General features: G+C 64.5%; 4 protein-coding genes across 4 annotated transcripts; 1 reads left to right on the forward strand and 3 right to left on the reverse strand.

The window, feature by feature from the left end:
- Positions 1–92: 92 nt before the first annotated feature.
- IRF7 (interferon regulatory factor 7) lies at positions 93–3,478 on the reverse strand. Its single transcript, XM_090292516.1, has 10 exons — positions 3,410–3,478; positions 2,895–3,187; positions 2,646–2,808; positions 2,356–2,566; positions 2,058–2,113; positions 1,745–1,967; positions 1,511–1,600; positions 940–1,425; positions 733–851; positions 93–653 (listed from the first exon to the last, which is right to left on the reverse strand). Exons 2-10 carry the CDS (start codon positions 2,912–2,914, stop codon positions 486–488), a joined length of 1,536 nt encoding a protein of 511 aa, XP_090148642.1. The 5' UTR covers positions 2,915–3,187; positions 3,410–3,478; the 3' UTR covers positions 93–485.
- A 691-nt stretch (positions 3,479–4,169) lies between these two features.
- CDHR5 (cadherin related family member 5) lies at positions 4,170–10,900 on the reverse strand. Its single transcript, XM_090292500.1, has 15 exons — positions 10,731–10,900; positions 10,477–10,652; positions 10,149–10,199; positions 8,711–8,803; positions 8,448–8,549; positions 8,237–8,347; positions 7,965–8,135; positions 7,113–7,203; positions 6,858–6,961; positions 6,548–6,748; positions 6,351–6,464; positions 6,191–6,275; positions 5,637–6,095; positions 4,979–5,178; positions 4,170–4,726 (listed from the first exon to the last, which is right to left on the reverse strand). The coding sequence occupies exons 1-15, from the start codon at positions 10,786–10,788 to the stop codon at positions 4,271–4,273; spliced, it is 2,472 nt and encodes an 823-aa protein (XP_090148626.1). The 5' UTR covers positions 10,789–10,900; the 3' UTR covers positions 4,170–4,270.
- Positions 10,901–12,125: 1,225 nt separating this feature from the next.
- Positions 12,126–13,004, reverse strand: SCT (secretin). The gene is made up of 4 exons (XM_090292419.1): positions 12,916–13,004; positions 12,713–12,814; positions 12,479–12,571; positions 12,126–12,276 (listed from the first exon to the last, which is right to left on the reverse strand). Exons 1-4 carry the CDS (start codon positions 12,996–12,998, stop codon positions 12,153–12,155), a joined length of 402 nt encoding a protein of 133 aa, XP_090148545.1. The 5' UTR covers positions 12,999–13,004; the 3' UTR covers positions 12,126–12,152.
- A 7,707-nt stretch (positions 13,005–20,711) lies between these two features.
- Positions 20,712–23,269, forward strand: DRD4 (dopamine receptor D4). The gene is made up of 4 exons (XM_090292258.1): positions 20,712–20,972; positions 22,186–22,298; positions 22,410–22,867; positions 22,966–23,269. Exons 1-4 carry the CDS (start codon positions 20,712–20,714, stop codon positions 23,166–23,168), a joined length of 1,035 nt encoding a protein of 344 aa, XP_090148384.1. The 3' UTR covers positions 23,169–23,269.
- Positions 23,270–25,417: the final 2,148 nt, after the last annotated feature.

Below are 25,417 nucleotides of genomic sequence, written 5' to 3' on the forward strand. Positions count from 1 at the left end.
TGTGCAACTGTCCTGCTCAGTTTAAATTGGACTTTTTTGTATGTATATTATAGATACACTGTTTCATTGTGTTCTAATTTATCAGAAACAAATTATCTTTAGAAACTTGTTAGTGGACTCAGTACTTGAACAGTGAATGCTTTGCTGAAGGGGCCTGGGAGCGCAGAGGGGCTGCCTGTCTCTTAGGACACCCCCCTTTGCTGGTGACGTTCTGTAGAAAACGGCTCAAGTGTTTGGTCCGTCCTGCGCCTCCGGCAGGGCAGAGCCCAGTGGGGGCGGGTGTAGAAGGCCAGGATGCCGGGCACTCCTGGCCAGAGCAAGCCGCCCGGGGCGCTCTGTTCTCTGAGAGGAGTGTGGGCTCTAGAGCATGTGGCCTGCGTGTCCTCACGTGAAGACAGAAGGTGGGAGGCCTGGGGCCTCACCCCGATCACGATGCTCAACGCCAGCAGCAGCCCCGGGTCCTCTGTTGTCAGGGTGGCCGCGGCCTAGGCTTGCCGCTCCACCTCCATCGGGTAGCCCTCCAGGAAGTGCTCCAGATCCTCAAACAGGCTGTTGACACTGGACAGGCAGAGGTCAAGGTTGCTGCTGTCCAGGGAGGATGCACCTTCGCGCTGCACGCCCTCCACGTACACCCGGCACAGCCAGGGCTCCAGCTGCAGGCAGGGCACAGTGAGTGGGGCTGGGGTGCCCCCCCCCCCCCCCCCCGCCCCTGCATGGGACCCTGCACCTCACCTTCACCAGGACCAGGCTCCTCTCCTTGGGCCTCCCCGCTGACAGGTCCTGCCCGAAGCCCAGGTAGATGGTGTAGTGTGGGGACCCCTTGCGCTGGCGAGCCCGGAATTCCACCAGCTCTGCAGGAAGGGGCTCTGGTGAATGGAGGGGGAGGGCAGGGGGTGCCGGGGGTTGGGGGGCTTAGTCCCAGGACAGTGCATCACTGACCTCTGAAGAAGGCGCCGAAGTCGAAGATGGGGGTGTCGCAGTTCCTCTGCAGCAGGCGGGCGGGGCTCGAGGGGCTGTCGGAACCCAGGGGGCCGCCAACCTCCCAGTAGACCTTACACTTGCCCAGGCGCCGGGCCCACAGCCCAGACCCTCGGAGCTCGAGCTGCAGGCCGGGGGCCACGTGCTGCAGCAGCGTCTCGGTGTACTGAAGCTGCTTCTGGTCCGGGAGCTCGGCGGGGCTGGGGAAGGCCACCAGCTGCGGCTCGGGGGCCTGGAGGGCTCGGTCAGGGGGCCCGTACAGCAGCACGCAGCGGGGGCGCCCCACCACCTCCTGCAGCACCGTGCGGCCCTTGTACAGGATGGTCACGTGCAGGGCTCCCAGGCTGGGCTCCTCCTGCACGTGGGGCCCCGCCACCGGGGTGCAGGTGCCCGGGGGGGCGTTGGTGCAGCCCTCCACCTCTGCAGGGAGCTGCCAGGTCTCTGGGGCTGGACACACGAGGGGAGGAGGGCCTGAGCTGGCACCTGGCCCTTCAGCCCCCCCCCCCCCCCCACAGCACCGGGCTGCTCGCACCTGCCATCCGGGCCTGGGGCTGGGGCCTGGGGCTGGGGGCCACCTCCGCAGCCCATGGAAGGTACAGCTCTGCGGGCGTGAGCTCGGGGCCTGAGGAGAGGACAGCGGCCTGGCTCAGCCCCGCCGGCACCACCTCTGCAGGGCCCGGACCCCGGGGCTTGCTGGCCGGCCCTCCCCTCCCCTTGCGTGGAGCCCCCCCAGGGCAGAGCACCCCCATCCAGCACGGCCCCTCACCGGAAGCCTCTGGAGGGCCTGCATCCACCACCTGTGCAGCTTCAGCTTCCTGCAGGTGGTCCTCCAGGCAGCTCTGCTGCAGGACCTGGAGCAGGAGGTCCTCCACGCAGGCGGCCTCGCCCGCAAGAGGGGGAGGGGCGCAGGGCACGGCGGTCAGCCCGGCTGGTCCAGGCCCCAGGCTCGAACCTGCACCTCCTGCCAGGTGTGGCCCAGGGGGCCCCCCCTGCAGGGAAGACAGTGCCAGCGTAGGCAGCGCCCACCCAGTGCGAGGTGGCAGCCCCACCCAGGAGCCAGGAGGGCCGAGCGGTCTTACCCTCGAGGGTGGGCCATCTTCAAGGGCCTTGTCTCTCTGGTTAATGCCTGGACTTTCTGAGGGAGAATTGGGGTGCGGGCTGCACTGGGACCCGAGACACCCAGCTGGCCCACCGCCCCTCCTCCCCTGGTCCCAACATTCCCCCTCAGCCTCCTCCCCGCATCCGCCTTCAACCCGGCACCACCCTCTCCCGCACGGGTTTAAAACCACAGACCCGACCCAGTAGATGCCCCAGACAGAGCAAAGCCCCAGTGCCCTGCCCTGCCCTGCCCTGCCCTGCAGCTCCCCCGTGGCTCACCTCTGCACCCTGCCTCAGATCTGAGCGCAAACACCTTGTGCGGGTCGCTGGGGTCTCCCGAGTTGTCTCGCAGCAACACGAAACGCTTCGTGCTCTCCAGGGCGCAGCGGAAGTTGGTTTTCCAGCCGGCCCGGAGCCGGTGCTCGGAGGCGGGTGGTGGGTCGCCTGCGCCCTTGCTGGGCGGCCACCTGCCGCGGGCCACAGCCCAGGCCTGGGGAGGGAAGCTAGGGTGTGGGCCTGGGGGCGCAGGGCCGGCCGGCCCTCCCAACCCGGGCTGGCTGGGGCCCCACCTTGAAGATGCGGGAATCTGCCTCGTCCAGGTCCTTCCGCGCGAAGTGCTTCCAGGGAACGCGGAAGCGCGTGCGGGCCGCGTCCAGCCACTGCAGGCCCTCGTAGCGGCCGCTGCTGACCTCGCCCAGAAGCCAGTCTGCGAAGAGCACGCGCGGGGCGCTCCTGCGGGCGGAGCAGCCAGAGGGTCAGGGCGCGGGGCCCGGCGCCGGGCACGGCGGGGCCGGTGCGGGCAGGCGGCCGCCTCTCACCTCTCACGATCCAGGGCCATGGCTCCCGTCGCCAGGGGCTGCGCTCACGGACGGTAATCTGTGTCCCCACCGGTGAGGCAGGGGCTGCTCCTGTGCGCCCACAGCGGTGTGGCCCGGTGGTTATGGGCGTGGGGACCACAGATGTGGGCTGAGGGCTCACGGCCACGACGTTGCCCAGGCGTGGGTTCCTCGGCAAAGGTGGCGATGGTGTGAGTACAGGTGTGGCGGCGCGCACACGTGAAGTCACAGGTGTTGAGCCAGAGTCCCGGCCTAGCGGGTGCGCAGGCCAGACCCTGCAGAGACAGGACGGGAGCCGCCGCTGGAGGGAAGGGCGCGGGGAAAGCGAAACCGCGAAGCCGCGAGTCGTGGGAAAACGAAACCTAACCGTCCGCCCCTTCGAGGCTGGGACATCCCGGTTGGTCCCGACCTTCCCCAGCCCGTGCTCGGCGACCCCCGCCTCCACCTCGAACCAGGAGTTGCCTCTCTGGCTCCGCGTGAGCAGGGTTCCTGCGTACCTGGAACCGGAGCTGCCGCCGGCGCGGAAAGTTTGCTCTCGCCGATTAGCAGGGAACCGGCGCTTTTATGCTGAGGGGACCGGGGGGCGGGTCTGGGAGGGGCGGGGCCTGGGCGGGGGCGGGGCGGGGCCGCGGGGCTCAGGTGCAGCCGAGGCGGGCACTTGCTGCGCTGCGGGGGGGCGGGGGGGGTATCTATGTCCGGTGGGTTGGCGGTGGCGTAGTGTGTGCCCCGATCCCCAGTTCAGGCTTCCCGGGGAGGGCGCACGCCTCGTCCGGAGTCAGTGGTGGGGGCGGCCGGTCCCACCGCCATCCCCGGCCCTTGGCCTGACCACTGCCCCTGTCTCACCGGGCGGCACCCCGCCCCGTACCGCAGGCTGCTGTCCCGGCGCCTGGGTGCTCAATGCCCTCCCTAGACCCCACAGGGACACAAGCTGTGTCCCCCACCCCCCGAAAGTCCCGGGACCATGCTCTCCGAGTGCTCTCGAGGGTGGCTCCCGGCCAGGGAGCTCCTGAGCCTCCCCCAGGCCAAGAACGTCCGCGGCCGGTCGGGAGGGGGCCCCGTGCCGGCGCCCCCCGCGGGCTGCGGTTACCCCGGGAGAGGAACCTCCGGCCGCCAGCTGGCCTGGACCCGGGCGGCCCCCGCGGCAGGTGGTTTACGGGAAGCGGCGCCAGGCGCCCTGGGTAGGCATCACCCACCCACCCGCCCCCACCCCACCCCGCCCCGCGCCGAGTCGCGCGCAGCCGCAGTCAGCGACGCGTCTTGGAGATTCGGAAGTGTCGCTTTATTCTGCACAGTGCGGGGCGGCGGGGGAGACAGGGAGGGGCGCGGCCGGCTGCGCGGGTCCTGCCCCCTTGGGGCTGCTAGATGTAGGTCGACTCGGCGCTGGGTCCCCGGTCCGGACCCGCGTCCGCCCCTTCGTCGCCGCTGCCCTCGCTGCCCGAGTCGCTGGCTTGGTCCGCGTCCCAGGTGGGCGCGTTCAGGACCACCACGTCGGCTTCCGCCCCGATGTTCTCGCTGAACCACACGGCTTTGTAGCCGCCCTCGGGCCGCCGCTCCTTGGTCAGGATGGACCTCACGCCCGCGGGTCCACCCTCGTCCCGGACCGCCGCGGGGGACTCGGGGACGCGGCCAGGGGACGCCGGGGCGGGGGACGCAGGCGGCGCGGGCAATGGGGGCGTGGGCGACGCGGGCAACGGAGGCTCGGGCGGGACTCCGGCCGGGGGGCGGCCGGGTGGGGAGCTGGAAGCGGGCCCCCAGTTGGCCTCACCATCGTCCGGGAAGAAGGCCTTGTTGTCGAAGCCCAGGGGCTGCGGATCCTGGCGTCGGGGCAGGGAGCCAAGGTGTTAACAGGGACCCGGAACTTGGACTCAGATCCCGCAGCTCTCCCCAGAGACAGGGATGCCCGCTAGCCCCTCCCCCTGTTCTCTGCCTCTCCCTGCCCCCCCGCCGCCCACCTTTTGGACTACGGTGTCTGCAGCCACGTCCCCCACTCCTGCCTTCACTCCGCACCCTGTCTCCGTCTATTCATCTGTCCCTCTCCCGTCCTGTCCCTGCCACCAAGGCCTCACCAGAGCTTTGCCCGGACAGCACTTGAGCTGGGAGCCATAGTGCTTGTGGACAAGGACCACCAGGGCGATGAGGGCCAGGAGCAGCAGCGCACCGAGCACCCCGCCCAGGGCCGCCATCTCCGTCACTGAGAAGCGCTGGTCCTCTGTGTGGCTGTCCCCTGGAGGGTCCTCGCCAGTGCCGCCTCCGGTCCCGGGGGAGCCTGCAGGCCACAGCCCCACCACTCACTGTCAGCTCAGCACCCAGCTCCCCATGCCAGCCTGTGCCAGGCTCGGGACCCCTGGGAACACGCCAGGCCGGTGCCTCCAGCCTGGTGGCCAGGCTGCTGAGGAAGGAAGGGGGACGGGAGCCCCGGGTGGCAGGTCCCTGGGAACTGGGCTTCATCGCCTCCCACAGGTGGCCTCTGGCCTGCCCTCCACGTACTCCCCAGTTTACCTCCAGGGCCCCAAGGACCTGTCCCAGACCAGGGCACCCCCCCTTGGATTTCACAGTCAACACGGTTATGCTGGGCCAGCCTCAGATGGGCCCTGCCCCTTCGTGACTCCTGGGCTACCCGGTGTCACGAGTCAGAGCAGGGGGGTGGCTCCAGGGCCTGGGGGGGTACTGTCTGAGGGCGGGGGGGGGGGTCTGCTGGGCCCATGGGCGTCTTCTGAGAGGTACCTGGCGTCGGGGTCTGTGTTGAGCCCCCGCTGGGAGAAGCTGATGAAGGGGAGGTGCTGGTTCCCTCACTGGAGGGCCGCCCAGGTGTGGACGAGGTAGGTGGCCTCGGAGTTGTGCCTGCAGGGGGGTGTGGGCCAGCGCTGCCCCCCGGGCCGGTGGTGGAGGGTCCCTGAGAAGGCTCGGGGGGCCTGGGGGCTTCTGAGGTGGAGCTGCTTGTGGGGGGGTGTGGGCCAGCGCTGCCCCCCGGGCTGGTGGTGGAAGGTCCCTGAGAAGGCTCGGGGGGGCTGGGGGCTTCTGAGGTGGAGCTGCTTGTGGGGGGGTGTGGGCCAGCGCTGCCCCCCGGGCTGGTGGTGGAAGGTCCCTGAGAAGGCTCGGGGGGCCTGGGGGCTTCTGAAGTAGAGCTGCTTGTGGGCGGGGTTGTTCTTCCAGTCTCTGGGGTTGTGGGGGAGCCGGGGGGGCCTGGGGACCAGGGACACAGCTTGGGCTTGCCTCTGTCCCAGCATGCCTGAGGCAAGAAGCCCTCCCCGAGGGTCACCCCGGCCCCAGAGGCTCACCTGTTGGGGTGGGCTCCTGCTCGGAGACTTCAATCTCCAGGACGGTGGTCGCCACGCCTGACGTCACCGCGTTCTTGGCCTGTACCTGCGGCAGGATGGGCTTGTCCCTCTTAGTTCCCCCTTAACCCCCCACCCCTCGGAGATGCTGTCTGGCCCTCACCTCTGCATAGAAGGCCCCTGCCTGCGTCTGCGGGGTGGCAGTCAGCACCTCCTCCCCATTCATTTGGAAGTTGGAGTTGTTGGTGATTCGGTATGTGATAGCTGAGTTGAGGTCCTGCATGTAGACAGCTGCAGTGAACCCAGGGGCCCCAATCACCCCCACCCACCACCCCGAAGGGAACGCCAGGTGGTGCCTACTGGAAACTCGGGGTCCTGGGCCCAGATTCTCAGAGGCTGGGAGGGGGCAGCTGCATCCTTGACCGCCACGCCCACGCCAGAGTTCAGGGCCACGGTGCCGCGGTACCAGCTCTGAGGGAAGCGGGGCAGGCTCCCCGAGGCGTTGCGGGCCTCCACGGTGACCTGGGTCACTGAGTATCTGGCGTGGTCCTCCTGCTCGCCCTGGGGGTGGGGGCGGCAGCCGTGAGTGACCAGTGGGTTCCTGAGGGCCAGCCCTGTAGCCTGGGGCTCTGGAAGGGTCAGTCCTTGGAGACCTGGCCAGGGGACACACCTTGACCAGCAGAAGGAAGGTTTTGGGACTGGGGACACTCCTGGTCATGGTGAGGTTGCCCGAGTCCGCATTGATGACAAACGTGCCGTCCTCGTCCTCGTTTCCTGGGAGGATGGCGGGAAGGTTTGGACCCATCCCTTCTGGAGGCAGGAGATCCAGGGCCCCAGCTGGCCCTGGGGTTTCCTTGGCCCACGGTGGGGATGGGTCCGGGGGCTGGGGGCTGGACAGAGAGACCCAGGGCTGGGCCTCACTTACTTCTCACAATGCTGTAGATGACACGTTGGTTTATGGCCCGGTCCCCGTCCACGGCATAGATGGGCCCCGGTCGCAAGACGAGGGGGCCTGGCTGTGGGGACCCGGAGAGAAGGGGAACCTGTGGGCTGGTGTGCGAACCCCAGCTCGGCCCCTCCTGCTCCTCTCTAGGGGGCCTGAAAGCCCCAGTTGGGCCTGTAGGCGGCCCGATGGCGCATCACCCCCCGGGGGCCTGTTGTGAATGAGTCGCTTTGCCCAGAGACACCGGGTTGGTCTGAACAGTGCAGGTCTCAGAGGCGGCAGCCCCTGGGGACGGGGCAGCTCCCTGGCAGAGAGCCGGGCCCTGCCTCCCGGTGCGGCAGCATGCCACACGCCCCACAGGGCCCCACCAGTCCCCCGCAACCTCGCCGCCTCGGCCCGGCCTCCTCAATCCAGCTCCAGAGGAGTTTGTTCATCACACACGAGCCCGGCGTTGGGCAAGGCTGCTTTACAAAGCAATGCTCACGTTTGTTTAAAAACCACAAGCAGCCCTGGCTGGTGTGGCTCAGTGGATTGAGCGCTGGCCTGCGAACCAAAGGGTCGCCGGTTCAATCCCCAGTCAGGGCACAGGCCTGGGTTGCTGGCCAGGTCCCCAGTTGGAGGCGCGCAAGAGGCAACCACACGTGGATGTTTCTCTCCCTCTCTTTCCCCCTCCCTCCCCCTCTCTCTAAAAATAAGTAAATAAAATATTAAAAAACAAAATCACAAGCATATTTGACCCCGCAGCATCCAGGTCCCACCCTCAGGGCCAACCCTGAGCCTCCCTGGCCCTGACCCAGCTCTGGGCTTGGCGCTGCCCTGCCCGGTCCCCAGTACCAGTCTGTGGCCGACGGGGATGGCCCCTCGGTACTGGGCCTGGACGCAGACATTCGAGTCGGAGTAGACACAGGGCAGGAACCAGGGGGGCCGCCGGTCCACAGGCTGCACCTCCAGGACCACGGTGGCCGTGGCTGTATGGCTGGGCACCGCGTCCTCCTCCCGAGTGTCCTGCAAGCCCAGAGCCTGGCAGTCAGCCTGGGAGCCAGGGTGGGGCCGCCTCGGGGGGGCCGGAGGGACCAGGACGGGACTCGGGGGCAGGGCCTGCTCACCCGCACCAGCAGCTGGAAGCTCAGGTTCTGCTGCCTGTCAGCGGCCAGCGGCCGGTCCAGCCGCAGGGCGGGGCGGTTCGCGCCCACCAGGGAGAAGAAGTTGCTGGCGCCCTGGAGAGATGGGGGCAGAGCTGAGACCCTGGGAGGGTGTGGCGAGAAGGGGGTGCCTGAAGGGAGGGGTGGGAGCTGGGCAGTGGATGGGGTTGCTGACCTGGGTCACTTCCTGGAGCACGTAGAATAAGATGTCATCCTTGTCACGGTCCTGGGCCATCAGCTCTGTCTCAGGGATGACCACGGTGTTCACTCTCGTGTCCTGGGGGAGGGGGAGAGTTGGTCTGGCCACACCCCTGCCCCCGTGGGCCCATCCCCAGGGGTGAGGCCCCCACCAGCTCTCTGTGCTCCAGGTGCCGCGCGCCAGGCTGCGGCTGTCCCAGCGCGGGCCCCGGGGCACCTCCCCGGCCTCTCCACACTCACCTCGGGTACCCTCCTGACCTTGACCTTGAAGGGGAACACGGGTGGATTGTCGTTGACGTCCAGCACGATGACGAGCACCCTCAGCTGGGTCACCTGGGGGGAGTGGGGGTGGTCAGCCTCTTCCGCATGGGTCCCCCCAGGGGCGCTCTGGGGGCCTGCTCAGCTGCAGGACAAGGCTCCCTGCGCCAACGGAGGTCACGGGTAGGGAACCAAGGTGGCTGGTAAAATGCAGGTGCTGGGGCGCCACCAGCCGAACCCCACATCCGGGCGCTGCGGAACAAGCCCCTTTCTTGCAACATGAGTCTCCAGGGAGAAGAGGAGGGAAAGGGGAGCCTGGAGCTGGAAGGACACGTAGGGACACGCCAGCCGGGCGGCTGTGACCGTGGGCAGCGGGTATCGCCCGGCGTCCGGATGCTGAGCGCCTGCCTGGCTCAGGTGTGACGAGGAGGACGTGCTACGTGGAAGAGGCGTCCTCGCTGTTTAGAGGCATCCTGAGGTGTGGGAGAGGGGTGCTGTGATGTCTGGGTGGGGGCGCCCACAGGGCTCAGGGAAGCAGACGGGACGTGGCTCGCAGCCAAGCCGCATGCGCACGGGGCCGCCACTGTCCGCGCTGGGCCTAGGGGTGGCAGCCTCGCTCCCCTGAAGATGAAGTGGGGTCAGAAGCTATGGGGGGGGGCAGCATTGCTGCTCAGAATAGGGTGCTCAGCCACCCTCTGAGCGGGGGTTTGAGGAAAGACGGGAGGTGGGGAGCCCTGGCTGGTGTGGCTCAGTGGATTGAGCACCAGCCTGCAAACCAAAGGGTCGCCGGTTCAATCCCCAGTCAGAGCACAGGCCTGGGTTGCAGGCCAGGTCCCCAGTTGGGGGTGTGTGAGGGGCAACCACACATTGGTGTTTCTCTCCCCCTGTCTCCCTCCCTTCCCCTCTCTCTAAAAATAAATAAATAGGAGACGGTGACAGACAGCACAAGACGTCCCCCTCAGCGACGATTTTGGCTTTGATCCTGGTGAGAAAGCGGCCCTGCGAGCTCTGGGCAGGACTCGGAGAGGGAGCCGGGGTGGGCAAGGCCAAGGGCGCAGGGAGTGAACCAGCTGGAAGGTTCAAGAAGGGGGGTGCAGGTAGCCATGACCCACATGGGGGCAGATGTGGGGGGCTGTAGCTTCAGGCACAGCCACCAGCCTTGCTGAGAAGGAGGCAGGCGGGGGAGGTGTCTCCTGGGGGTCTGATGCTTAATCAGGGTGGGAGGGCTTGTGAGCCTGTGGCCCAGGGACAGTCTGGCTGGAGGAACTGTGGGTGTGGCCAGCACAGAGTGACTCTTGAAAACATGCCACTAGGTGAGGTCACTGGGGAAGGACTCACGCCCAGGAGCACTCCGACATCACAGGGTGAGGGGCGGCAGGGGGCTCCCCCGGAAGGCGGCACGGCGTGGGGTGGGACTCACCACAGCGCTGCCCCTCCTGCACTGCAGCTGCGCCTCCAGCACTGTGTTCTCCTGCAGGGAGGGCTAGTGTCAGGGACCCCTGCCCACTCCCAGGTGAGGGGGATGAGGGGCTGGTGCTCACCCAGGGTCCCGCCACCCGTGCGAAGTCCAGGGGGCCTCAGGGTCCCAGGAAGCTTTGTCCTCCGAGGGCCCGGTTCCCTCTGGTCTGCCCTCAGCCAAGCCTGGGGGCCGAGGGGCACAGAGCCCTTCTCCACCTGGGTCCCGTGGAGGGGCGGCCACCCCAGCCACCCCCACGCCCCCCACCCTGCCCTGGGCCGGCCATCGGCACCTCGTAGTCGGGAGTCACATTGAGAAACAGCTGTGTCTCCTGGATCCGAAACGCGAAGCTTGTGGACAAGGGCCCGAGGGACACCTGCTGGCCCTCAGGGACATAGATCTCCACCAGGGGCCCACTGGGGTTCGTGTTCTCCACGACTTCAAAGACATTCTTCTTCACGGAGCAGACTGGAAAGTGGGAGGGGGTTAGCGTTGGCGCCTTCCCGCCGCTTCCGGTGCCCAACCCACCTGCACCGCCAGGTGTACCCTGAGCCCGGGCCGCGGCCAGGAACAGCAGCAGCAGCAGCAGGGCCCAGGTGCCCATCTCGGGTGGTGGGAGGGTGGGAGCCCCACTGGCGTCCGGCTGCGTCGGCCCAGGACCCTCTGAGCAGCCTGCGGCCGCTGTCAGCACTACACAGTCTCTGCCTGGGCGACCTTCGCCCCCTGCCGGCACCGCCCCACTTTATGACCCTTCACGACAGACTGGCCTCCCGCAAGGGGGCTTCCGCAGGCCGCAGGCCAAGCACCGGGCCTGTGGGTCACAGGGCAGGAGCCAGGTCACGTGCAAGGGCCAGCGGGCGCTAGGCCCAGTCACCAAGACGTGAGGCAGGAAGGAGTCCGAGAATGCTCAGCGCTCCCGGGCCTGGGGGAGCGGGGTGTGGCAGGGGTCGCAGGCTTCGGATGAGGGTGGGGGGTCAGGGGCTACCAGGGGCCAGGGAAGAGGGGGCTGGGAGGGTCAGCCTCTGGCTCCTGTGTTTGCCTCACCTGCCCCCCCACCAGCTGCCCTGCCGGACCATCTTGGGGCAAATTTCCTAAGGCAGCCCTGTGGGGTTTGTGGAGTCGGACCCCAGGCTCCCCTCCAGGCCACCTGCTCTCCCCACGCTCCTGGGGACCCGCCTGCCAGCCCCAGGAGCAAGCTGGCTCCCTCCATGCAGAGCTGGCAGATGAGGGTGATTTGGGGGACCGTGGGTTCCCACAGACTCTGGTCCAACAGCGGGGCCATTCTAGCCCCCAACTGCCCCACCCTTGTCCTTCCTTGGACCCCAAGCCCAGGCTCCAAGGAGGCCACCCGGTGGGTCAGGAGGGCGGGGAGCTGCTGTGGTCGTGGGGCAGCCTTCCTGCCATTAGGCCTTGGCTCCTGCTGCTCCCTGTCCCTGAGCACTGTCCCCAAGCTCCTCCTACCTCTGTGCTGTGACAGCAGCCCCTCTGCCTGGGCCAGGAGCCCGTACCCTGGGGTGCCATCTGTGTCGCTGCCCCACAGCCTCAGACTGGCCAAGCCGCTGCCCAAGAAGTCCACACGGCCTGGACAGGGAGCCAAGACCCCTGTGACGTGCCCCCCATCCCATCCCCTCTTCCAGTCCATCCCGGGCAGTCTCCCCTCAGAGCCCCTGCATGCGGGTGGGGCCCTGGGAGGTCAGTCGGTGGGACAGGAGATGGCCCTGATGCCAGAGATAAGGGAACGGGAGGTGCCCGCTGGCTTCCCAGGTTTAAAGGGCAGCGGGGTGTGGCCTCGGCGGGACTTCGAGGATGGGGCCCCTCCCTCTGTCGGCGCTGCCTCGATGGTACCGGAATGGCACACACAGGTGGCTTGCCAGGCCAGAGTCTGAGTTCCTCCTTTATTGGTGCCAAGTGCAACGCCCACCCCTCCCATCCAGACTCCGCAGGCCCAGGTCCGTGGAGGGCAGCTCCTTAGTCCTCAGGGCCTCCTCGGGTCTCAGCGGGGACGGCCGTGTCTGAAACCATGACCGCAGACCTCAGTCCAGGAGGCAGCCAGGGAGACCAGGCCTGGTTCAGGGGGGCCCTGGGAGGCACCCTGCAGAGATAGCCAGGTTAGGGGCTGGGGCTTAGAGTTGGGGACCCCGCCCACCTGGTAAACTGACCCAGTTTCCCCCCAAGAGCCCTGGCCCATCACCTGTCCAGATCCCTCCCCTGAGCCAGGGCACTCCAGGATGCCCAGGGGTCCGGGGCAGGGTCTGGGGGCAGCGCTTTCATGCAGAGAGCACAGGGGTGCTCACCAGGCCTGCAGGGCCGGCATGATGAACCACAGCAGGCAGAGGGGCCCCTCGGTGGACTTGGTCCAGGACGTGTTGTTCTCTGTGACCTGCTCACTGCCCCCCACCCCCACCCCCAATCAGAGTTAGTCTTGGAGTTGCGCGGCGGGGACGGCTGAGGTTCAGGGCCCGTCCCCCTCGGGTGCCCCCCCCCCGCAGGGCAGGTGCCTCCCTGCTCCCAGGGGCAGCCGCGCTCACCTGCGCTTCCCGACCAGGCCCTGAAGCAGCCACTGCAGCCGCGCGCTCTCCCGCAGGCGGCTGAGCTCGCTGGTGAACATCCCGTCCGCGTGTCGCGGGGCCCTGCGGTGGGGGTGACGGGGCCGCGGACAGATCAGGGCCAGGCCGGGGTCAGGGGGGTGGACGCAGGGACTGGATGGGGCACACAGGGCGGGGCTCCCCACCTGCGGGGCGCGGGGTGCGCAGCGGAGCCCCGGAGCAGCAGCGGCAGCAGCAGCAGAGGCAGCAGCAGGTCCCGGGGGGCCATGGTGGGCGCGCCAGGGCTGCCGAGCGCCGCTGTCCCCGCTCGAGCCCCGCGCCGCCCTTATAGCTGCGCCCGGGGTGGAGGGGGCGGGCCGGGGTCTTCGGCGCCGCCCTGGCTCCGCGCAGCCCGGGCCGCACCCCATCGATCCGCCGGAAGGTAAGGGCCGCCCCCCCATCTGTCGTCCCTGCTGGGCTCCCGTCACCCAGTCCCGCCGCGGTGGCGCCCCAGGGCGGGCAGCCGGGAGCGGACGGGAGGGCGCGCGGCGAGAACGGCCTGCGCAAAGCCTCGCGGCCTCGGCGCGCAGGGCCTCGGAGAGGGGCTCGGGAGGGTCCAGGCCGGGACGAAAGGCGAGGCGACCCGAGGCCGCGGGCGCCGCTGGAGGGGCCCACGCAGGCAGTGCGCGCGGCTAGGCGGGGGGCCGGGCGCGGGCAGGCGGACGGGTGACCTCCCGGCCACTCAGCGCAGATGGCAGCCCGGGGCGCCGCACCGTTTGTGTCTTTGAGGCGGCAGCGTGGGGAGGGCGGTCCGCGGCCGAGATGCCGAAAGACCGGGAGGAAAAGGGGCAGCTGGGTCCCTGGGGTCTCACCAGTGGCAGTCCGGGACGGAGCTAGTAAGTGAAGCTATAAACTCCTAATTGTGTGAAACTTCGCATGCGTTTTAAACGCCATCGGTGGGCCTTTCTTCAAAGCCGTTTCAGGACATTTGAGCTGAAATGCAGGGTCCCAGCCCCACTCAGCCTCCCCTGGTCCCAGCGCCTTGCTCGGGCGCAACACTTGTTACCACCGATGGGCGGTATTGATACTAAGTCCACAGTCGGCAGGAGCGTCCCTCTGGGTGTTGTCCGCTCTGTGGGTTTGGACGAGTGTGACGTGACACGTGCCCACCACTATAGTTTCAATTCCCTCGGCTCCGCCTGTCTACCCCCCACCCCCCACTTAGCAACCACAGAGCGTGTTACTGTCCCCACATTCTGCCTCTTCCAGTGTCGTGGAGGTGGTGTCGTGCCCGCCGGGGCCTTTCAGATCGGCTTCCCTCCCTCGGGATCAGGCCCCGACGTTTCCTCCACGCTTTTCATGACCTGGCAGCTCGTTTCGTTTTAGCTCCGCATGGGGAGTCCCCAGTCTGGATGGACCGCGGCTGATCCGTCCATCACCTCCTGAAGGACGTCTTGGTTCCTTCCAGGTGTAACATACGAAGAAGCTGCTCTAAACATCTGCGTGCAGGGTTTTGAGTGGGTGTGGGCGTAAGTTTCCAGCTCCTCTGGGTAAACACCTCGGAGCCCAACGGCCGGTCCTACGGCAGGAGGGTGCTCGGTTTTCTAAGAAACCACTGAGCTGTCTTCCGAAGTTGCTGCCCTGGCCGCACTCCCAGCAGCCGTGGGTGAGACTCCGTGGCTGCCCCGTGTCCCCCAGCACCTGGCGGTGCCTGGGCTCTGGATTCGGGCCATTCCATTAGGCGTGCGGTGGCGCCTGGTTTTCTTTACACGTGTTTCTAAGCGGCTGCTGTGACGTGTTCTTACAGACTCGGCAGATTAAAATCTAAACGGTTACACTGCTGACTGATCAGTTACATTCACGAGACTGTCCCAGGTGCTAATTTAATTGGTTGAACTTCTTAGCACCTCCAGCCCTCAAGGAAACGGTCAGATCTTCATAAGAAACATCTTCCTGTTTTTAAAACAATTCACATGCAGTGAGGTTGGCTTTAAAAATCAACAGACAGTCACATTCATGTTCAGTAAACAATGAACCCTAAAGGCTGTGTGGGTTCGTGTAAACGCCGCCATATGGGGGTACACAACTCTGTCACCCCGAAGAACCCCCTCCTGCCAGCCCTCTGTGTCGCACCCACAGTCAGGGCCACCTGGGTCACAGCTGCATGTGGGCACAAGCAGTCACTAACGAGAGGGACAGACTGAGGGCTGAGGCCAAGGGGAGGCTGTGTCCTAGATGTTCCTGTCACTAGGGCTCTGTAACTGCCTTTATCTCATCCGAAAGGGCTGTCACCCTGTCCCTGCTGCTGAGTTTCCTGTGTCCTCTCAAGGCCATGCTGTGGCTGCCGTGTTACCGCTTGGCCGTGTGGCGGGCAGAGTGTGGCGCTGGGTCCAGGCATCTCCATGCCCCGCTGGGCCACAGGGTCCCGGAAGGAGATGACCTGAGGGGTGCCATCCTGCCTGAACCTCGCCTTCCCCGTGGGGAACCACTTAGAAATGGCACGTGGTATAAGCCACCGTTACAGAATGCCACGTGCAGGCATAAGCAAGCCTGCCGCTGTCCCTGGGGCGGCCCCCTGGGCAGGGCCCCCGGTACCCGCGTTCAGAAAAGTCCGCTTCGGTGATTGGTTCTTCAAATGGGACCTCGCTCTGTCGGGCGGCCCGAATGCCGTCAGCGTCAGTGTCCAGCGCTCTAAGGAGAAGATGATTCCTTTTTTCCAGTGTCGGACGTGGGAAGGAAACTGACGCAGCTAAGAACTCGGTTCGCTGTGACAGTTTCATTCTCCGAGTAAGCAAACCACAGAAGATATTCTCTAAGCCATTTTTTGTTTTAACCAAGATTCAAACGTCCAGTTTAAGTCCCTCATACCTACCCTTCGCTGTAAATTAGGGGGTGGTAGAAGGCACGGAAAAGAAGCGTTTCTCTCCAATGCATAACTACCCGCTCCTCCCCCTCCCACCAGCCGCAGGCCGGCGGGGCCAGCCCGGGGTCCATCACTACTACGGCGCTTTCAGGGTAAGAGACTGGGCTGCACAGTAACTCGTGACCTCGTGGTCCCCTTAGCCACGTCCCCGCTTAGGACTAGAAAAAGAAAAATCGCTTGCCTATTATTATAGAGAATTTAAAATATGCAGACGTAGACTGAATAGTACAGCAAACTCACCTGCAACAGTTGAGGGCCCATCTCAGTTAGTCCATCCACCTCCTCCTTGTTTTCTAGATTAATTTTGGAGCAGATGGTGGAAACTGTGTTCGTCTATACAGATACACCACAAATCCCAAGAAGACAGGGGTTCACTCAAGGCCCCTGACCCCCGACAGCAACCAGCAAGGGCGCCTGTTGGCCAGCAAAGCCGAGCTACTGACCCCCAGTGAGGAAGGTGAGGAAGACGGCAGCTGAGTGTGGGAACCGTGCGGGGGCGGGGGCTGAAGGCGGCGGTGGGATTAGCGATGAGGCTCAGCTACTGCAGGGGCCTCTCCAAGCGGGGGGCCGATTCATTGTCAGGGTGCACAGCCCGGGAACGCGGGGAGCCAGGTCTCGGTATTACAATGGCAACGCACCGGTCGTTTTAAACTGTTCTGCCCCTTGCTTCAGAAGACAATATGAGACACTGCCTCCCAAAGCCTCATTCTTTTATGTCCCAGAAATAGATCCGGGATCCATGTTGCTCGTGACTTTGTTTTTCTTTTTGCAGATTGTTTTGGTTATTTGGGTTCCTTACAATTTCATGTGAACAGTAGAGTTGGCTTTTCCATTTTTTGAAAAACATCAAAAGATTTAAAAAGCCATTAGGGCCCTGGCTGGTGTGGCTCAGTGGATTTGAGTGCTGGCCTGAGAACCAAAGGGTCGCCGGTTCGATTCCCAGTCAGGGCACAGGCCTGGGTTGCAGGCTTGGTCCCCGGTTGGCGGCGTGTGAGAGCCAACCACACACTGATGTTTGTCTCCCTCTCTTTCTCCCTCCCTTCCCCTCTCTCTAAAATAAATAAAACATTGAAGAAAAAAAAGGTCATCAGGGTTTTGATAGTGAGTGTATAAAACTGGAACTGGTTTGGCGAGAAAGGCCACCTGAATAGCACTAAGTCTTGACGCTGGGTTCACTTGTCCTTGTTCTTTGACCCCTTCCCGCAGCGTTCTGCAGTTTTCAGGGTACGAGGCTTTTACCTTCTTGGTTAAATGTATTCCTAAGTGATTTTATTCTTTTTGATGCCATGAATGATTGTCATCACTTGATTTTTTGACTGTTCGTTGCTAATGTACAGGAATGTCACTAAGTTTTATATGTTTGCTTACATTCTGCAACTTTGCTGAACTCTTTATTAGCTCTGACAGGTTTTATGGCTTTTAAATTTTTCTATACCTAAGATCCCCTGCAAGTGGGGACCGTTTTACTGCTTCCTTTTCCGTCCGTCTTGGGTGCCTTTCCTTTCTTTCCCACTTCCTGCCACGACGAGACTCCCCGCCCCTGGAGCCTTTTTCCCGTGAAAGTGTGTTGGGTTTCGCCGGATGCTGTTCCGCTCCCACTGAGACCGTGTGGCGAGTGTGCTGCCCGGCAGGGTCGGGTTCTGCCTGCGGGTCAGCCTTGGGCCCCGGTGCTTCCCCCACCCGGTCGTGGTGCCCGGCCGCTCACTTACGCTGGGGAGCTCTGCGCCCAGACCCATACGTAATACTGATCTGGAGTTCTCTCTCTTGTGACGTCACTACTGTTGAGTCTTCTGTTTTTAATCCTCAACCAAGAACATGTTTATTGATTTTAGAGAGAGAGGAAGGGGGAGGGGAAAACAGAGAGAGAGATCAGTTGCCTCCCATCCATGCCCTGCCTGACTGGGGACTGAACCTGCAACCTAGGTGTGCGCCTGGCCAGGAATCAAACCTGTGACATTTTTTAAATTTTGTTTTTTAAGATTTTATTTATTTTTAGAGAGAGGGGGAGAAACATTAATGTGTGGCTGCCTCTCGCAGGCCCCCAACTGGGGACCTGGCCCGCCACCCAGGCCTGTGCCCCGACTGGGAATCGAACTGGTGACCCTTTGGTTCCCAGGCTGGTGCTCAACCTGTAGCACTTCTGGAGTACAGGACGATGTTCCCACCAACAGAGCCACCTGGCCAGGGCTCATTACTGTTGAGTTTTGAGACTCCTATATGTGTTTTGCATACAGTTCATTTGCTAATATTTTCTTCTATTCGGTGGTGGAAGTTTTTTTTATTTTAATGAAGTCCAGTTTATCTGTTTTAGTTAAATGTGTAAATCAGGCTTTGGATGTCACATCTAAAGTCTCTGCCGAAATCCTGGTCACAAAGGTTGTCTCCCAGCTTTTCTCCCAAAACTTTTATAGTTCTAGGTTTATATTTAAATCTGTGATTCATCTTGAGTTTGTTTTTAAATAAGATGTGAGGTTTAGATCAAGAGTTCTGGGGACGGGAGTTGCATTTGGAAATTAAACAACATAGTTCTAAGTAATCCATGGATCACGGAAGAAGTTTCAGGGAAAGTAGGAAATATTTTGATCTGAACATAACTGAAAACACAAAAAAGTGAGTGGTGTCTGAAAGGGAAATTTGTAGCATTAAATGCTTAGAAATGCGTTAGAAAACAACTGTCTTGCCCTGGCTGGTGTCGCTCAGTGGGCTGAGCGCCAGCCTGTGAACTAAGGGGTCACTGGTCCAATTCCTGGTCTCGGGGCACAGGCCGGGGCTGCAGGCCGGCAACCACACATTTCTCTCTCCCTTCTCCTCTCTCTAAAAATAAATAAATAAAATCTTTAAAAAAAATTAAAAAGAAAATAACTATCTCAAGTAACTGGCCTTAAGAAATCAGACAAATGGCCCTGACGGGTGCAGCTCAGCCAGTTGGCGCGTCGCAGGTTTGATTCCTGGTCAGCGCACATGCTGGGCTGCAGGTTGGGGCCCTGGTGGGGGCGCACACGGGAAGCAATTGATCCAGGCAATCAATCGACTGCTTCCCTTCCTCTCTCTCTCACTCTCTCGCTCTAAAAACAAAAAGTAAACTAGAAAAAGGGCAAGTTAAGTAGAAAGCAAGCAGAAGAGAGGAAACGACAAATAGTAGAAATCAAGTGACATTGAAAACAAACACAAAACGCTATTAAAAAAATCCGTGAAACCAAAAGCTGATTCTTTGAAAAGATCAGTAACATTAATAAACCTTTAGCAAGACTGACCAGGAAAAAAAAGGAAGGTACAATTTACTACAGTTTACAAACACGGGATGTGAGAGGTGCTGCCGCCCATGGGAGCATGGTCAGCGTTAGGCCCGCGTGTGAAAACAAGCGTGGACGAGACCAGTTCCCGGGATACACGCCGCCCCGTCCCCTCAGAAGGGAGCGGTTCCAACAGTCCCGTGTGTGTTAGAGAAACTGACTCCCTGCTCAGACCTGTCTGCCCGGGGACCCCCAGGCCCAGGGGTCTTCACTGGCTATCACCCCAACATGAAGGAAGTGTCAACACCGACACTAGGAAAACTCCCGGAGACCAGAAGGGAAGGGAGCAGTTCCCACCGTGGTTTGTGAGGCCAGCACCCCCCTGGTTGGGCGGCCCCCATCCTCCGTGCCAGGGGTCACTTCAATGTAAGGGACTCTCACTGAAATACATGTCCCCTGCACACACTTTCTGTGCACGTCTGTAGTGTGACAGAGGGCAGGGCTGCGGACCCGCTCTCCACGGCCATCTCAGCAGCGGGCATCAGGCCCCACCCGGCCTCCTGGCTCCCACGGTGGGGTGACGGTGATCCTGAGGGTGGGGGCTGCAGGGTGAGAGGGTTCTCATGGGGCTTTCTCTTCTTTCTTTCTTTTTTTAAAAGACTTTTTATTTATTTATTTTAGAGAGGGGGGAAAGGAAGGGGGAAACAGAGGGAGAGAAACATCCATGTGTGGCTGCCTCTTACAAGCCCCCGACTGGGGACCTGGCCCGCAACCCAGGCCTGTGCCCGGACTGGGAATCGAACCGGCAACTGTTCCGTTTGCAGGCTGGTGCTCAGTCCACTGAGCCACACCAGCCAGGGCAGGGCTTTTCTTTTCTCTGAGACCAGGAGTCCCCAGCTCCTGGAAACTCGTCCCCTCCCCTCCCCCTGTAGTCAGGTCAGCTCACCTGAGGCTGTGAGGTCGCCCAGGCTGGCGGGCACACACTTGCTCTGGGTCACAGGCTCCAAGGCGATGGAGCAGACTTGGGGTTGACCTCTCAGCAGCCCACCTGGAGGAGGGAGGGTCAGGCAGTGGCTGAGCGTGGTCTCAGCACCAGAGGAGAGGCTGTTGCCTGGAATGGGGTGCAGGGCTCTAGACTGGAGCCCGCAGTCATTGTGGGGGACGCGCCAGGGCACGCAGGGGTGGGTTCGGAGGCTGTAGGAGGGAGGGTGAGGGTTGACCTCCTGTCTCACAGGCCAGGGGTCCTCCTTTTGGGGGGGGGCAGGGGGCGGCGCCTGAGAGCCCAGGGCCTGCAGTGGAGCCTGGAGCCGGGGCTCAGGTCCCCCGCGACCTGCGGAGCCCGCCTGAGAAGGGAGTCCTGCCACGCCGCATGAACAGGGCGGAGTGAGAACCGGTGCCGCCGCCATAGCCTCGAGGCGCCTCCGGGAGTGCCCCTGGGAGGACGCCCAGCTTGGGCCCTGTAGGGACCGGGGGACCTCAGCACTGGTGTGGGTGCTTGCGCGCCTGGGCGTGTGGTCCGGCGACCTTCCACCTCCCCGGTTTCTCGGGTGCAGACCCGCGGCCCCCGCCCCAACCCTGAGCTGGGCCCGCCTGTGCCAATCACCTCGCTCAACGCGCGTCCCAATTGGCCGCTGCACTTTTCCACCTGTCGGTCCCCCGAAGTGCGGAAGTCCAAGACGGGCAAACACGGTGCGCCCTGGCGCACCCCAGGGTCCGCCGAGCCGGGGCGGATCGGGCAGGACCGAGGCCCGACTGGGGCGGGCCGAGGGGCGGGGCACCCGGGTGTGCGCCCTGGGCACTGTCCGCGGTGCTGAGCGCCCGCGGGGGCGCCTGGGGCCGGCGCGCCATGTGGAACCGCAGCGCCGCGGACGCGGGCGGGCTGCTGGCGGGGCGCGGGCCTGGCGCGGGCGGAGGTGCGGGGGCGGCGGCGGCGCTGGCGGGGGGCGTGCTGCTCATCGGCGCGGTGCTCGCGGGGAACTCGCTCGTGTGCGTGAGCGTGGCGGCCGCGCGCGCCCTGCAGACGCCCACCAACTACTTCATCGTGAGCCTGGCGGCGGCGGACCTGCTCCTGGCGCTGCTGGTGTTGCCGCTCTTCGTCTACTCCGAGGTGAGCGCGGCCCGACTGCACGGCGCGACGCCCGCTCCTCCGCCGGGTCCCAGCCCACGTGGGGACCGCGCACGGCCGGGCCTGGCCTTCCCAGAAGCCCCGAGGTGGGGCTGCTCGCGGGCCCCTCCGAACCCACCCGAGCACACCCCGCGGTCCTCCTGCCAGTTCTGCTGTCCCTCTTCTCTCCCTTCCCGTCTTAGCCTCTGTTACCCAGGAGATGCCTCTGTCCTTCAAGCCAGGGCCCCCACCAACGGGCTGCTGCGGCCGTCCAGCCCCCCACCTGTCAAATGCAGGCCTACCCCGCGGTTCCCCCTGGGGCCCCGGGCCACCACACTGCACAGGCCCCAGCCGGCACACGTGACCGTGAACACGCACCGGCACAGAGCCTCCCTCGTGCACGCACAGAGGCAGCCCACAGCAGCAGGGACAGTGAAGGGCAGAGGGACGCAGGGGAGGCCTGTGCGGGGCAGCCACGGGTCCGGACCCCCAGAGGAAAACCAGGGCCAGGAGCAGCCATCCAGACCAAGTGTGGGGCTTGGGTGGGCCCTTGGTGCCAGCTGTCTTCTCAGGTTTGGGCAGAGAAAAGCTGCTTAGGGCTGGGTTGGGGACACCGTGTCCTGGGCAGTGGGGGAGGGAGGCTTGGCTTTCTAAAGCGGGCACAGTGAAGCAGGTAGGGCTGGGGCAGAAGCGAGCAGGACAAGGACACGGGTGACCTGCTGTTCCCTGCCCTAGAGCCGCAGACAGACGTCACCAGGATGGCCTTAAGCTCCTAATTGTCCCACAGCAGCAGGAAGGGATTTGGGGGTGGCGGGGGGGGGGGAGCAGCTGTCTGCTCCTTTGCCCTTGCCTGGGGCACCGTGCTGAGGCCTTTATACTTTTTAATTCACTTACTTCCGGATATGGTGTGGGCGCCACCACCGCCCTCACTGTCCAGCTGGGGCCACAGAAGTGAAGCCCCCTGTCCAAAGGCGCTGAGCAGTGACAGAGTTTAACCAGACAGGCTGGCTCTCAGCTGTGCTCTGCGGAGCAAACGTGGGTGGCGGGGACCCCGGTACCTGAACCACACATCATCCGAGATCAGGGTCTTCAGGCCATCACCCCCCCCCCCTTCCCCCACGCCTGTCCCAGTTCTAACAAGAGGAGGCCCAGGGGCGGGGCAGTGGGGGGTGGTCTCGAGTCCGCTGTTGCTGCCCCGCCCCCTCACGGGGCGCAGGTCCAGGGCGGCGTGTGGCTGCTGAGCCCCGGCCTCTGCGACGCGCTCATGGCCATGGACGTCCTGCTGTGCACCGCCTCCATCTTCAACCTGTGCGCCATCAGCGTGGACAGGTTGGCCGTCCCCCCCCCACACACCCCGTCCTGCTCATCGCCGCATCCCCGCCCCCCGCGCGCTCCTTCCCTGCCCGGCCCACTCCCGGGGCCTCCCTGCGCTCCCCGCAGGTTCGTGGCCGTGGCCCTGCCCCTGCGCTACAACCGCCAGAGCCGAGGCCGGCGTCAGCTGCTGCTCATCGGCGCCACGTGGCTGTTGGCGGCGGCGGTGGCGGCGCCGGTGCTCTGCGGCCTCAACGACGCGCAGGGCCGCGACCCCGCCGTGTGCCGCCTGGAAGACCAAGACTACGTGGTCTACTCGTCCGTGTGCTCCTTCTTCCTGCCCTGCCCGTTCATGCTGCTGCTGTACTGGGCCACGTTCCGGGGCCTGCGGCGCCGGGAGGCCGCGCGCGGAGCCAGATTGCATGGCCGCGTGCCCCGCCGGCCCAGCGGCCCTGGCCCGCCGCCCGCGGGCGCCACTGCGCCCCCCGACGCCGCCCCGGCAGAGCCCCCGCCGCGCGCCTGCAGGAGACGCGCCAAGATCACGGGCCGGGAGCGTAAGGCCATGAGGGTCCTGCCCGTGGTGGTCGGTGGGTACCCGACCCGTGGCGCGGCGCGGAGGGTGGCAGCGCTGCGAGCCCCGGTGTGGCTGGCCCCAGCTCAGGTCCCTCCCGCCCCTCGACCCTAGGGGCCTTCCTGGTCTGCTGGACGCCTTTCTTCGTCGTGCACGTCACGCGGGCCCTGTGTCCAGCCTGCGTCGTGCCCCCGCGGCTGGTCAGCGCCGTCACCTGGCTGGGCTACCTCAACAGCGCCCTCAACCCGGCCATCTACACGGCCTTCAACGCCGAGTTCCGCAACGTCTTCCGCAGGGCCCTGCCCCCCTGCTGCTGAAGGCCCCCACCGCACAGCGTCCTCCGCCAGCGCCCCCCTCGCCTCGGGGAGCAGGACGCCCGCAAGTGGAAGGAGCGGGTTCGTACAACGTATTAAATGGATTTCTGCCTAAACACCGGCTCAGAGGGTTCCGAGGGGGTGCGGGCGGGTCGGGAGGGGGACCAAGGAGGAGGAGACTGTCCCAAGTGGAGCCCAGGCTCCTACGAACCCCACCCCAGGCTGGCGAACCCCTTCCTTCCTTCTGAGGAAGCCCAGAGAACAGACCCCACAGACTGGCTCCTGCCTCGGGGTGAGGTAGGAGGGCCCCTGCTCCCACCTTTCTCCAGCAGGCTGTTCCCCCACACCGAGCACCAGCTGCAGGACCTCCAACCCGACCCCCAGCCTGCGGGCCCCCAGCTCCGTCCCCTCAGTCCCTTGGGCCACTTCCCCCTCCCTCAGCGGACAGAGGGGCCAGTTCCCACAGCAGGAGCCTGGCACTGGGACTGGGGAGCAGCCCTGGAGACGGCCCCTCCCACCAGGGGAAGGCCCCTCCCAGACCAGCCCCTGCTTCTCCAAGGACCAGCCGAGGGGGCCCCCTCCACGGTCCCTAGAAAACACAGTGGAGCTGACCCCACCCACCATTTTGGCAGCTGCCCCAAGATCAGACAGAACACAAGTCCCTGCCAGCTCATGACCAGAGGTACCCAAAACCTGAGCAGAAGGGCCCAGGGTGCAGCCCCCCTCCCTGCAGGGCACCTGGCCATCCTCAGAGCCGGTGGCCACCCAGGCACGGGCCTAAGGCAGGGCAGAGCCACCCATGCCACCCCTCGCGCCAGGGCTGCCCCTCACCCCAGGAAGACACAGCTCCCCTGGACTTCTGCTCGCTCTCCCAGCCAAGTGCCTGGGAGAAGTGCCGGGTGCTGCCCGTGCTGGAGACGGCAGCTGCGTGGGCTGAGCTCTCCCCTGAAGATGACAAATGATGTCTGAGATGCGAGCATCAGGCGCAGCCCCTGCCTGTGAAAACAGCACTGCTAGGTGCCCATGGTCTCCTGCCACCTCTTCCGAGAAGCCTCCCTGACCATGGTCGCCTTATCCCTGACAATGATGAGCACGTCCATCTCCGGCAGGGCTGGGGACCAGGGGCACTATCCCTGCACCCACACAGCTTCGGGCAGGTGGGGGGTGGTCTAGGGTACCTGGGCAGCACCTGGCTCCAGGGGCATTGGCTTTTGGCACCTTCTTGCTGTGAAATACAAGAACACTGGGGCAGACACCCCAGGTCTCTCCTGGGTGCAGCCCCGTTACTGAAAGCGGCCCTGCCAGCTGCCCTGAGCACAGACGCCAGTCCAGGCCTGGCAGTGGCCCCTCTGGAGCCTCAGACTTGAAGGTGGGGGCCCCAGGGTGGCCAGGCTGGTGGCAGGGCTGGGTGAGGGGCCTTCTGGACCACTGCTGCCCCGCCGCACAGCTCTGCCCCACCCCCCATTTCACACAGCAGCCCGTGCCTGCCTATCCCTTTCCAGCAGCCACGGTGGCACCCGCTGCTCTGCCTGCCCTGCCCAGGGGTCACCTATGCACAAGGCAGGGCTGACCACATCCAGAGATCAGGACGGTGACCCGCACCTCCTGGGGGCTGACGGGGAGACAGGCTGGGAGCTGTGCAGGCAGCATTCTCGTTGCTGGTCCTGCGGGCAGACCCCTCAGCCCCACAGAGGGAGACAAAGTGGGCACTGGGACAGGTGGCCATGGGGACAGTGGGGGTGCGGAATGAGGCGGGGATCTGCGGAAAGCTGGGCTGGCCAAGTGTGGGGGCCCAGGAGGGGCCTCACTGTCCCAGCTCCCTGGCTGGCCCAGTGCCAGGGGCCGCCCCAGCCTGCAGTTCTCTCAAACGTGGGACTTGGGGTCCAGGACGGCCGGGCCCTGCCAACCACCAGCCCACAGGAGCCAGCCCCTGGCCTGTCCCTCAGGCCGTGTCTGCTGACGAAACCTCAGGGCCTGAGAGCAAGTCCCAGGAGCCCTGAATGGCTTCATGGGCTTAGAAACGATCCACTTTGGAAAACTGCCGCCAGGAGGTGGGGTCCCCGGGCTTCTGTTTCAAAGGGAAGGGGGAGGGACTGGCTGGGTGGTTCCGTTGGCTGGAGCGCGGTCCAGCGCAGCGGAAGGCTGGGGGTTTGCAGGACACACGCCCCGGTTGCAGGTTCCGTCCCTGGTCAGGGTGTGGACGAAGGCAACCAGCCACGGTTTCTCTCTCCCCCCTCCCTCTCTCTCTAAAA

The sequence above is a fragment of the Furipterus horrens genome, unplaced genomic scaffold, assembly GCF_987537825.1.
Source record: "Furipterus horrens unplaced genomic scaffold, mFurHor1.1.pri manual_scaffold_2, whole genome shotgun sequence".
Classification (NCBI taxonomy): Eukaryota; Metazoa; Chordata; class Mammalia; order Chiroptera; family Furipteridae; genus Furipterus; species Furipterus horrens.